At 38.2% G+C, this 14003-nt stretch overlaps 1 protein-coding gene across 1 annotated transcript; it reads right to left on the minus strand.

The window, feature by feature from the left end:
• Positions 1-1079: 1079 nt before the first annotated feature.
• Positions 1080-11901, minus strand: gpt2 (glutamic pyruvate transaminase (alanine aminotransferase) 2). The gene is made up of 11 exons (XM_016290081.1): positions 11304-11901; positions 9688-9777; positions 8254-8362; positions 7884-8017; positions 7566-7809; positions 6795-6874; positions 5028-5164; positions 4399-4573; positions 4070-4225; positions 2403-2515; positions 1080-1971 (listed from the first exon to the last, which is right to left on the minus strand). The coding sequence occupies exons 1-11, from the start codon at positions 11607-11609 to the stop codon at positions 1872-1874; spliced, it is 1644 nt and encodes a 547-aa protein (XP_016145567.1). The 5' UTR covers positions 11610-11901; the 3' UTR covers positions 1080-1871.
• Positions 11902-14003: the final 2102 nt, after the last annotated feature.

The following is a 14003-nucleotide window of genomic DNA, read 5'->3' on the forward strand; positions in this document are numbered from 1 at the left end:
GTGACTTGAATTTATATGAATTATCTTAAGACACAATTCAATTTAATATTTCATGCAACAAAGTCAATAAATTCAAGACCCTTGACACGACGAATAAAACAACATACGATTTTGAGCAGACTACACTTTTTTTTGTTAGCTTATCTCTTTCAGTAGCGGAAATTGAATTGTGAGATTCTGGAAACGAGATCTAAATTTAGCAGAACGCTCGGGTCGGGAAGAAAATTATTCCAAGCGGACAGTGGGTGAACAAATTTGTGAATATATATAGCGGGAGCGGGTGGGTGCGGAATAGAACCTTGCGGGAGCGGGACTAAAAAAAATAGTCCCACGCAGACCTCTACATGCTTCCTTCATTCCATGTTTTCAACTGGTAAATCATTATCTTAGCCACAATCTTCTACAGAAGCTTAACTTGTGACTAAATTAGTAATTTTCTAAGATAAAATGGTTTATGTACATTGCATGGCAATGAGTGCGACTAAGGATGAGGACAACACAAACATTAAAAGAGTCCCTCCTTGTAAACTTGTAAAAGTGTTCGTCACAACACCATACACGCTCCCCCCCCTTAGCACCAAAGAAAAGAATAAAAATATCTAATAAGCTATTTTTGTGCAACCTACATTTTTATTTTGTTTCTCTCTGCGACACTTTTTTCCTATTGTGTTGTCAATGTTAAATTGTATCCTGACAAGACGAATAAAAAATTTTCTACAACATTTTTTATTTTCTCTGGCACTTTTTTTTCCTACTGTGACTTGAATTTATATGAATTATCTTAAGACACAATTCAATTTAATATTTTATGCAACAAAGTCAATAAATTCAAGATCCTTGACACGACGAATAAAACAACATACGATTTTGAGCAGACTACACTTTTTTTTGTTAGCTTATCTCTTTCAGTAGCGGAAATTGAATTGTGAGATTCTGGAAACGAGATCTAAATTTAGCAGAACGCTCGGGTCGGGAAGAAAATTATTCCAAGCGGACAGTGGGTGAACAAATTTGTGAATATATATAGCGGGAGCGGGTGGGTGCGGAATAGAACCTTGCGGGAGCGGGACTAAAAAAAATAGTCCCACGCAGACCTCTACATGCTTCCTTCATTCCATGTTTTCAACTGGTAAATCATTATCTTAGCCACAATCTTCTACAGAAGCTTAACTTGTGACTAAATTAGTAATTTTCTAAGATAAAATGGTTTATGTACATTGCATGGCAATGAGTGCGACTAAGGATGAGGACAACACAAACATTAAAAGAGTCCCTCCTTGTAAACTTGTAAAAGTGTTCGTCACAACACCATACACGCTCCCCCCCCTTAGCACCAAAGAAAACAACAAAAACTAATTTGAATCAGCCAAATGGTTTTGAATAGTTCATATAAGGTGCTACGAGAGTTTCAATTGATTTCAATTTTCAAGTGAGTAACAATCACAACTTAGTTCCTGGTTTGGAAAGATGTTAATAAATAATGCTTGTAGCAGAATCTCTTGTATTATAGAGGCTGTCTATTTACCATGCTCCCAGCTGCAGAAATTATGATTTAAAGGCAAATTTAATATATTAAAAAAATGACATTGTGTACCATTTTCGCTAATGAACCGTGAAACATAACTGAAATATTCAAGAAGTGTTACATGTCTGACTAAATCGCTATTTCTGTAAAACTCATCCAGAAACCACTTTCCCAAAATATTAGTAAACAAGGCTATAATTTCAATTACTTGATTAAATCATGTCTAAAATTAGAATAAAAAAAAAAAATAGATACTTAACACTACCTTTACAGTTTAAATGCGTTAGTGCGTCAAGTAATGCTAGACTCGCGAGCTTGTGTTTTGCAAATCAGATCACATCTCATCTCACTCCAGAGCAGAGTACTCTTTCAGGAAACTGATGTGGAAATCTCGCACTTTGCCAAGAAGCACCTTCAGCTTCTCTATGGATGGCAGGATTGTCATTCTGAAACAAAGACCAACAGACCAAACTTAAAAAAAAAAATACAAAAATTTAAATTAAAAACTAACAGGTTAAGATTGTTACTGACATATAAAATAATAAAACACAGGTGCCTGTAACTGGACACTGAATGCAATATCACACAATAATTTGAATAGTAAGGGAAAGTGAATAATTCTGTTTTCTGAGCCGTTTCATTAATCTGGTTTAAAAAAACAACACCGAATGTGACATGTGCACGTTCAGCGTAACTTTCCTGTGGTGTCAGAAAAATTATTCACAACATTTTCAGCTCAGGAAAAAAAAAAAAAAGAAAAAAAAAAAGATTAAATATGGCAGATTTCAAATCATATTCTTCCAGGAAGTCATGGGTGGAGAAAAATTCACCTGATATATAAATCAAATATTTGAATTTGTTTGATCAACAACTTTACCTGAAATGATGTGTTCCATCTTTCTGCCCAAAGCCACTACCAGGAACAACACAGATTCCGGTCTCCTCTAGCAATCTCAGACAGTAAAACATGTCAGGCTGCATTCCTAGAGCCTGCCGAAACAAATTCAGACACACAACCTCAGTGACAGCTCAGACTTGCATTTCTAACTTTCTTCTGATTCATTTCAAGTAGGGGTGTGCGATATTGACAAAAAAAATTATATCTCGATATTTTCTGGGATTTTATCGATAACGATAATTAGATGATATTTTGCTAAGTGTGTTATTGTGCTGGTACCTTAAGAACTGCCGAAGACAGCGGACTCCTAATGTTTTTAATATTCTTCATATTCTGTGTGGTGGTCAGTTCATACTGATAGAAATTAATCTTTCCCAATAAGTTTAAACTGATTTTTGCATTTTATGGGCATTTTTACCTTTATAAAGCCATTTTTTCTAAAAGTGTCCATTATCTTTTGAGTCAAATTCTTACATTTAATCAGGCAATTAGAATAATAAGACATTTGGGCTGTCACCAAGCAAATTAAATCAACACAGAAGCTGCATCTGAAGTAGCATTTAGATGTATTTACACACAATGTTTAATGCAAGACATGAATGCATTTAACCTGCAATTACAAATGCATAAATAATGTTTTGATATATTAAACTTAAAACGTTGAAAACTGATAATTGAAATGATTTAAAACATGAAAAAAAATCTACAAAAAAAAAGAAAAGCATGAAAAAGCCGAAATGTGAAATTAAAACCACCAGCAGGTGGCAGCAAATCACTGTTAATAAGTGAGTCATTGCGATTGAACCGAATCATTTAAACGGTTGATTCATTCAGGAACGAAACACTGTCATGTTGCTCAGAGACACAAAACAGCACTGTGGCTGTATTCGGAATGATTTTTGTTGGCAAAATCAAGCAATATGGTGTCTAAAACATAAGTATCTTAATTAACTTATTGTTTATTGAATTCAATGTCACATTTGTAATCATGGTAATTTTTGGAGAAAAACGTCACTCTTCGTGTGAAATTGAATAACTATATGAAGTTATAACTATATGAAGATTTTCTGCCATGTCTTGAATTTGTGATCATTCTAAATGCATTTTAATAGACTGAATCATGCAGTGAAAGAAAACACACTAAATGCGCACACGCACTAGTCTAGACTTCACGTAATGTATGCGTGCGCTCTGTAGGGATGTTTTGAATGGTTTTTGCAAAATACTCGATAATGTCAAATCGCACATCGTTAAAACAACAATTAGGATATTATCGCAGACGATATATATCGCACACCCCTAATTTCAAGTATGTCTTTTTTTTTTTGAGTTACAAAACAGAAGTTTCATTCGAGTGGAAGAGCAGTGGAAACATCAAGCGTAATTATGTAACAAAAGTTACTATTATCTGTTGCGAACTACCATTCTGCAAGCAATTATTCACTCAGTTCTTAATGACTGAACTGTTCTGAACTAGTACTACTGGTTACATCCTTTTTAATCAGATAACACTTAGATCAGTGGCGCTGAAAAGAAGGTTACTGTGAATAATGTAGATTTCCATGGAAACTAGTGGATCACAATACCAAAAAAAAAAAAAAAACCACTCCACTAGAGAGCTCAAGTGTTGAAGTAGGAGCACTTGCCTTGGCTTCCTCCACTGCCTTAGGAGGAATAAAGATTCGAGGGAAGGCATACATGGCCCCCTGGACAGGATTACACTTGATTCCTGGAACTGCATTCAGGATCTGCTCAGTTAGTTTAGCTTTGTCTGCTAAAGCACCCAGCACTGATGATTTCTCCTGAAAGAGATCAAACAAACACAATAATGCCCATTCAAACCCAAACATAAAAATTCTTCAGGGATGCTTATGTAATAGCAGGTTACTGATGCGTAACATTTAGAGAAACCACATAACAATCGCATTACTGTCAGTGTCGGCACACAATGTGCTTTACTTCACCAGACACTAACCTGGTGGAACTGTTTGTACGAGTGCTCGTCTGGTTGTGGAGGGTTGACAATCACATCCATTGCAGCCTGGCCAGCCAAGGGGGGACACAGACGAACTGATAAAAGCTTGACCAGCTGGGCCTTGACCTCAGGATCCATGTTGATCACCTCCATATATCCACCCCTGAAGCCACATCTGTGGAATGACATGGACACGTCACCACGACAAGTTTGCCATGTTCATTAGCCAAAAACATAAATATCTGAGGTTCGTCAGAGAAACACTACATTCCAGTCAGGCCACATTTCAGTATCAGGAATCTTTTGGTCTTTTGAACAACTAGACGAATGGGTTTAACAAATATTAAAGCAACGATGCCTTAAGCCAGCACATTGAGCTGCCATTAAAATGTTACCAGTTCATGTCCTTACAAATGCCAACTTCACACTGAAGGTGGAGGATATTTCTACATCACATCTATTTAAAATCGTAAATTATAAAGCCGGACGATGTCTAAATGCGTTTCAGGATACTGTGGTTATGTCATGTGAAGTTGTGTGAAGGGTCACTGAAGGCTGATCTTAAGAAGGCCATCTCAAATTAAGGCACATGCTTTCCACTGCAGTGGTTCAAGAACAGGAATACTCACTCTCCCGTGTAGCCTTTGGAAGTGGAATGGAAGGAGGCGAGCTCCACGCTGTTGAAGTACTCAGGACCCATCTCATAGAGCACCTTCTTGAAGGAGTGGAACTGACAGTCAGGAGTGTACACATTGTCCTGATACACCTGCCAGCAACAGAACAAACCAACATTGGGTACATAATAGTCGTATGGGAGTCAGATGTGTTAAATTAGAACAGGATTCAGGCAACTGAGGCACACATACTTCTGAATAGTTTCAAACTTAAATACACACTAACGTTGATAAGTTTGTAGTCGCTACAATTTTTTTGATGATCTTGAAAGAAGTCTCTTATGCTCATCAAGCCTGCATTTATTTGATGAAAAATAATATTAAAAAAAAAAAAAAAAAGGTAATTTTAATACGATTTAAAATGACCAATTTCTATTTTAAAATATTTAAAAATGAAAAGCATTCCTGTAGCTCAATCAGTAGAGTATGGTACTAACAACATCATGGTTATGGGTTTCATTGCCAGGGAATGCATGGACTGATAAAGCATATACCTTAAATGCAATGCAAGTCGCTTTGGATAAAACGGTCTGCAAAATGCATGAACGTAAATCTAAAATGCAATCAGCAGTCATAAAAAAAAAATCGTTCTAACATGCCGATTTGGTGCTGAAGAAACTTTTCTTACTATTTATTATTATTGTTGATTAATATTTTTGTGGAAACCATGGTGATACATTTTTTTAAGATTCTTTGGTGAATAGAAAGTTTAAAAAGAATATTAATTTGAAATAGAAACTTCTTGTTACAAAATGTCTTTACGGTCACTCTGGTCAATTTAATGCATCCTTGCTAAATAAAAGTAAAAAATAAAACATTTGAATGGTAGTACATGTTTAAAGATTACTATTTTCTTATTCAAATTGTAAATGCAAAAGAGCACATATTGAGATTACCTCATCTGACATAACAAAGAGATTTTCTTCATAAGCAAAGTGCAAGACTTCTTCAATGCATTTTTTACTCTGGACCTGACCTGTAAAGAGTAAACAGGGATGAAGGAAGAGAGATGACAGAATTTAAAGGGATAGTTCACCTAAACATCAAACAAAAACAAAAAAAATAGCATTAACATGATCAAACCTAGCACAGCGCATCTTGACATGCCATATTTTAATACAGTGATCCTCACATACATATTATATTTATAGTCTCTCTCTTCCATCAATGCAGATCAAAAATTGATGACTCATTCTGTAATCCAGATTTCATCTAACCACCTGAAGTGTCCAGCCCCCAAAAAAATTTGCATCAGCATCACAACACACATCATTACTCCAGACAGGATAGCACAAGCTTGGGCAGACCACAAAACGTATCCGACCAATTTGAATTCTACAACTTTGGATAAAACGGTCTGCAAAATGCATGAACGTAAATCTAAAATGCAATCAGCAGTCATAAAAAAAATCATTCTAACATGCCGATTTGGTGCTGAAGAATTGAATTTAATGAATTTATTATTATTGTTGATTAATATTTTTGTGGAAACCATGGTGATACATTTTTTTAAGATTCTTTGGTGAATAGAAAGTTTAAAAAGAATATTAATTTGAAATAGAAACTTCTTGTTACAAAATGTCTTTACGGTCACTCTGGTCAATTTAATGCATCCTTGCTAAATAAAAGTAAAAAATAAAACATTTGAATGGTAGTACATGTTTAAAGATTACTATTTTCTTATTCAAATTGTAAATGCAAAAGAGCACATATTGAGATTACCTCATCTGACATAACAAAGAGATTTTCTTCATAAGCAAAGTGCAAGACTTCTTCAATGCATTTTTTACTCTGGACCTGACCTGTAAAGAGTAAACAGGGATGAAGGAAGAGAGATGACAGAATTTAAAGGGATAGTTCACCTAAACATCAAACAAAAACAAAAAAATAGCATTAACATGATCAAACCTAGCACAGCGCATCTTGACATGCCATATTTTAATACAGTGATCCTCACATACATATTATATTTATAGTCTCTCTCTTCCATCAATGCAGATCAAAAATTGATGACTCATTCTGCAATCCAGATTTCATCTAACCACCTGAAGTGTCCAGCCCCCAAAAAAATTTGCATCAGCATCACATGAACCATCACAACACACATCATTACTCCAGAGACAGGATAGCACAAGCTTGGGCAGACCACAAAACGTATCCGACCAATTTGAATTCTACACAAAATATTCTATATTCTAATATATTTTTCATTCCATAAGCAACTTTCAGTAAATTATTGATTAAACTAGTTTCCGTTCATCAACACAAAGCTATCAGCTTCAGAAGACTTGGAAAATTGCCTACAAATCATATGGAAGTAATTTTAGATCTCTTCAGCCTCAGTCCCCACTCACGAGGGATCATGACTGGAAAAAGAACATGAGGGAGTAAAAGGGACATGTTCTTCTTTCCAGGACACCTGCTACTGGATCCAAACAAACACGAGGGCATTATGTTTCCTAGCACACAAGAACAGCTTCACATTATACCAACCAGTAGGGTTGCCAGGGTTAATGATGCAAATGACTCTTGGCTGACAGTGCAGTTTGGCAGCCTGATAAGCTCTGTAAAGTTCATTGATGTCCAGTGCCCAGCAGTTTTCCTCATCTAAGTAGTAGTTGACCTGTACCGCATCCATCTCAGAGATTGCAGCGGAGTAAAGCGGGTATTGAGGGATGGGGATCATTACACCGGTCCGAGAAGAATCTTTTCCAGACACCAGTAGCCGCAGAATAGTCTTAAAAACAAAGTTTGGTTTTGTTAGCAATGCAGGTCAAGTCTCTGACTGATTGTAAAGATACAGCGACTTACCATAATGCCATCACTAGCCCCAGTGGTAAGGTAAATGTTTTCCCAGTCTGAAGGAACTCCTTCATCTCTTTGCTCTATGTATGCAGCGATGTCTTTGCGGATGCACTCCACGCCGGGGCTTGCACTATATGACCCTGTAACAGAAACACATGCGTAAGCACTCATAAAGCACTTACTGCAGCAAAACAACGAATGCAACCGAGTGTTGCGATACAGGTCTATTGTTTGCGGAGAACTGCATGATCTGCAATAACAGGAGATCATGGATCCTTTCCAATCGCTACACTGTAAACTGAGTTTTACATTTTGATTTATAACATGATCTTAACCAGTTTCAACAACACATCCTCAGAGGAACAAATGCACACACCGAGACTGTGTCCCCCACAGCCCTGCAGGATACGCAGTGCTCTCCATTTCGCATCCTCTGGGAAACTAGGGCTGTCCATCAGCTCAGGGAATGTGCAGAGAGCCACCACCTGCACAAATGAACACACAGATAAACCACACTCTTATTTGTCTGTAGTCAGTGAGTGCAATTTAAATGATTTTAGAGCAAATACAGACCAATGGTCTTTATGCACATGTATTTCCACTAAAATCTAAATGCTAAAAGTCCATTTGCAATTGCAATCAATGATATAATTATTCAAAACAATAAACTGCAATGGATTCGTTCAGAATCTGGCAATATTTCTTTATGTATTGTAACTTGTAAGAATAATGTTCCATTGATTATTCATTCCTTTTGCACACTGAAGGGGAGGATCAGCAATTTGAGCAGGAACTTTGTTCCCAAATATAACAGAGTCTGGACCAGATGGCTGGTGGAGTCCAGACCCTCCCAAAGTTTCCAAGCCATAATAACAATACAGGTAAAAGGCAGCTTTCCTTTTCGTTTGACTCTATTTTCCTTAATTTTGACATGAGCTCAAGAATCATTTGTCCACACTGACCAGAAACTATGACGGTCATGCAAGCATGAGAATCTGTTGGCTCTCAAGAAAACGTATTTCACAAGCTGCACAGTCTCAGGCCATCACATAAGCTTTTGTTCAGCTCATAATGAAAGGCTAGATCAACTCAGACTAAACTAGGCCAATCACAAGAGACGGTCTTCCACTGGAATTTGCAGTGTGTTCCAAAACTGTGAGTGGTCAACAAAAGCTGCTTTTCTTTCATGCCATACAACATTGAGCACAAACTGGACTCCTCATTAACCTGAATAAACATATTCATGCTAAAAAGATCACTGACTTTGTTTGCAGGTTCTATGTTGTTTTTACAGTCTAAATGAGCTGAAGAATCTGTTATGTAGTTTCAGGAGCATAGCATAATTAATAAAAAGACACTGTGTTGTGGCACAGTGAGTGAACAGTTCAGGGGAACCAAATATAAATGCTGCAAAAATGGGAAACAATGTGCTTCATTTAAACTTGCGAGAACACTGAAGTACTGACAGATCTTTTCTTGCAATTGCTGTTGATTGGATTTTGAGATGTGGGCATTACATTTAAAAAATGGTGGTGGATGTAGGCTATATGAGCTTGAGGGTTGAGGGTTTAAGTGGACTAAATGATTGAAGAAGTCCTGCATGCGTCACCTCAGAGATGTCTGTCGTTTCACTGAAGGATTGAGTTCTGACATTTTGAATGGTTCACAATCAGATCCATGACATGCATTTGGAAAAACAATAATGTAAATCTAAATTTTTATGCCCATTTTAATGCTATAATAACTTAACTCAAGATAAAGATAGTTGCCTATGAGACAAGAATAAGTTGGAATAAGCATTTTTGGTTACCTGTCTGAGAAAGGTGATTGGCTGCTGTCCCATGGCATGTGCATCACCGATGTTAGCTTTGATTACTTCAGAGAAGGGTTTCGTACCACCCTATTAGAAAATAAGAGAGGTGTCTATTATGTGATCAACACCCATACAACTCCACAAGTCTTCCCCAGAATTCATATTGCAAAGAATTCAAACAGACATGTCCTCGCATGCACCAGACAGCTGTAGAAAAAAAATATTATATCTACCAGTTTTGCAGTGAAAGCAGATGTTTGTCATGATGTTGGACATGCATAATTAGGTTTGGTCATGAAAACCAGGTGTATCTGCTAAATTATGTTCATATAAAACTAATGTTGTGAAATTAAGTTGTAGAACATTTAGTTTTTTTAAATCAGGCCAAGTATCATGACCAACTACAGACAAATCACTTCTGATGCCATTGATTTTTCATCATTGTAGTCCTCAAACCACTTTGTGAAGATTCTGTATCATCTAGTCACATGCTAAGGGCATGGCAACACAAAGTTCAACAGTCAACCAAGGTCACATTATGAGACGGCGAGACCATCAGGGTCTGAGGGGGATCATGCCCTTGTCAAATGTCTAGAAGGCACCTGTACATAGGCTATGAATAAAGCCCATTTCCTAAGTGTCTCATCTGTCATTGCGGAGCAAGCAAGCTCAAACATACTTCTGCATCACGGTAAAGAGAGTTAGATAACATTACTGCTGAGTGGTCAGCTTCACAGGAATCAGACACCTTTGTTGCATTGCTTTGATAATGGCACTGCAAGTAATTCAGAAAGTGGACTGAACACCGTTTTATTCAAAGCAACCCTCATGGACATAACAAGAAAGGAAAGGGGGAAAAAATATAAAGATTGTCACTACAAGGTATGCAGGGCAGATCGTTTAGCATATTACTTCCAATCACCAAGCACATTTGACATGAAGAGCAGTATATCCCTAAGGGAACGTCCTCACATCTACACAGTAACTAGTGTAGAATTAATGTTACAGCAATTAAAAAAAAAAAGCTTTAATCCATTTAATCCCACCAGCAACATTTGAGACAAAAACCTACTTGAAGTTGTTGCTGTATTTTACATAGTGTTGTCAACTAAATGAAAGTGCTTTGACTTCATGTCAGTTTTCAGCATAACTGGTGTAAAAGACCAGAGCAGTTTCCAGCTTAAACCTTTGAACGATTTTGTTATGCGTCAAAACTCCAGAAATTGAAGCATATTGAAAAGAATATTAATTCAACAACCATATTTGGTAAATATAATATTTAAAGCCTTTATTGTGAATGCATTTTAAAGCTACTCTGCCTCATATAAATCATCACTAAACAGTAGTCAGAATAGACGTGTGACCAAAGAGAAATTCCCATGCTGACTAATTTTTTTAAAAATGTTTACCTTTATTGTTTGCAACTTTCTATTGGGTCTACCTGAGCAATTTTTGACTGTATTCAAGCACTGGTTACAACTATGAACAGGAATAAAACATACGTTCAGACTTTTTTAATGAAAAAACGTGTTTGTTTTATTGGGGTGCCCAAAAGCAAACATTTACGAACATGTAACTTAGCTCTGGGATGCTGCATTGAAACATTTTCTCACCTCCTCCAAGTATTTCTCAATCTCTCCGGCTTTGAGGACGATGGGTCCTCTCACAGCGTACTCCACAGCCTTCACCTGCGGGTTCAGTGTGTCCATACTCAGGGTTTTCTCTCGCATCTTTCCGTTGAGGCGCCCAGCAGACACTTTAGCCTCGGCGGTGAGGAAGCGCGTCTGGCCGTACTTCTCCACGGACGGACCTTGAGATTTGTGTCGTACCCCAGTAAGAGATGTCAGTGTGAAGGGGGTACACTGATCGAGAGCTCCGGCGATCAGTGATCGAGCTGCCAGTGACTGCAAGCGATACATATCGGCACAGTGAGGAAGTCGAGTCTGTCTGGTGAACCTGTCGAAAGCCAGGAACAAGGATGCAAGGTTGTAGAGACGCAACTGTAAAAAAAAAAAAAAAGTCCTTCTAACCGCAAATTAAAGCAAAGAATAAAATTAACTAATAAAAAGCCAAATCTCTAAAGTAAATGTTTCTTCTATACGATGTCGAACCGCATTTTCAAATGCTTAACTGTACCACGCTCATCAGAGAATCGCGCAATCGTCTCATCATCATCGCCTACTATCACCCCCCAGTCAATCTTAATCTTTATGCTCTCATTCAGCGCGCTCATGTTTCTGTTCGTCATGGGGGTTGTAGTTCTCTTGCTGCTGCTTGATCCACCCTGACCCATTCACTGTGCTTAGAATTAAACTACAATACCCAGCGCGGTGTGAGTTACCGCAGCCGGTGGGCGTGCGTGAAGGGTGGAGAATTTCCCGCTGTCACAGCCGGCAAAAATTTCATCAGCACACAATAGTATGCAAAAAACTCTCTAACCAGCGTTGATTTAAAAGCTTTAAACTCCGCCGTTGCAAATGAGATGTGACGTCTGGTCTTTTTACATTTTCTACTGTTTTTAAATATAAATACGATTTTCTCAAACATTTGGGTAGAGATGGGTAGCAGATTAAAACTGAATAAAGAAATTTTAAAAACTTTTCGGCTCATATTAATCACATCCCCACCCTCAGAGTCATAATACAGGAAATAATTTTGCTGGCATCTTTTTGTATTTCATCACATTGAAGAGTGAGCAGACAGCATTATGACATTGCCATAGAACAGGGGTGCCCAAACTCGGTCCTGGAGGGCCGGTGTCCTGAAGAGTTTAGTTCCGACCCCAATTAAACACACCTGAACCAGCTAATCAAGCTCTTACTAGGCATAGAAACTTGAAGGCAGGTGTGCCGAGGCAAGTTGGAGCTAAACTCTGCAGGACACCGGCCCTCCAGGACTGAGTTTGGGCACGCCTGCCATATGCTGTAAAAAAAAAAACATGGATGTAGTGTTCGTGACGTCACTCGTAGGGTTCAGAAGAGCATTTTTGAAGCCTAAAATGGACGGAGCCGACCACCGCCACCTTGGCAGCATGTCACCGCTCCTCACTCCCGGATATTCGAAAATGGGTAGGCCTAATACTCTTTAACGTGGGTGAGGTATTTTTTATGTCTATGGGGTGAAGCTGAGGCACTTGCTGAAACCACACCCGTCTATTCATGGGTTTCAGTCACGTGACTTTTTTGTTGCAGCCGCCATCTTTAGGACCTTGCGTAGCCTCTCCTTTGTAATCGGAAATCAAAATAACACTTCACCAATAACGGAAAACAATGGTATTTAAAAAAATTATACTTTAGGATTAGATCCTTATTTACTGTCAAGCGAACTGCTGACTCTACTAAAGTCTAGTGAAAACTTACCAACTTGACGTTTGCTGATAGGCTGTTTACATCTACCTCATACACAATCCCTCTCCGTACACTCGGGTCATTTTCAGTTACATTTTCACCTGCAAGAGACTTGTCCATCGGCCCGGATCCATCTGCAGTACCTGGCCTGGATGCTTGCGTACTCACTTTCAGATTCTGGGCCGAATCAGCCGGACCAGATGCGACAGCCGTAACTTGCCGACACTGCGGCATCCAAGCCGGACTCGGCTCGTTGCACAGCATGCCAGACTTAGCACAGTTGCATTTCTATATCTACTGTACTGTTCATTAATATTTCATTTAAAAATTAATAATGTTACCTAGACAAAACGTTTACTTTCATTTTAATTATATAGATTATAATACATAAATAACATGACTTAACAAATCTATAAACATCTCATTATTATGAAAGCAATTTTAAAGTCCATTAAATAACTAGCTTGACCAAGCTGGCATGAGGAAAATTTATTTACAAAACAATTTATTGTCATTTTCCTTCACTGAATGATGTGGCCGACGTTTGCTCTATGTGCGTGTTATATCCATGCGCATGCGCGGTGTGTGTTTGTGTGCAATCAGTCATCGCAGAAAGAGTGAAACGTTCGAAAGTGTGGGCTCACGTTACAAAACGTCTCTGGTTACTATCGTAACCTCGGTTCCCTGAGAGCGGGAACGAGACATCACGGAGACATTTCTCCGTTATAGGAACTCCTTCCCTTCCAACCTTTCCTGAAGTCCTATTGGCTCACGCTAGTCCAAATGACTGGCCAATTGTCGCAAAGTATGCAAATCGCATGCAAATACTGACGCGCTCGAGAGGCAGTATAAAATGCGGTGCACGCGACAATTATGTCAGAATCTGATACTGAACGCCACTTAGCTGGTTGAGCAGCGAACACGGCGACCTCTGTGATGTCTCGTTCCCGCTCTCAGGGAACCGAG

Source organism: Sinocyclocheilus grahami, unplaced genomic scaffold (assembly GCF_001515645.1).
Source record: "Sinocyclocheilus grahami isolate Dianchi unplaced genomic scaffold, SAMN03320097.WGS_v1.1 scaffold254.1, whole genome shotgun sequence".
NCBI classification, from domain to species: domain Eukaryota; kingdom Metazoa; phylum Chordata; class Actinopteri; order Cypriniformes; family Cyprinidae; genus Sinocyclocheilus; species Sinocyclocheilus grahami.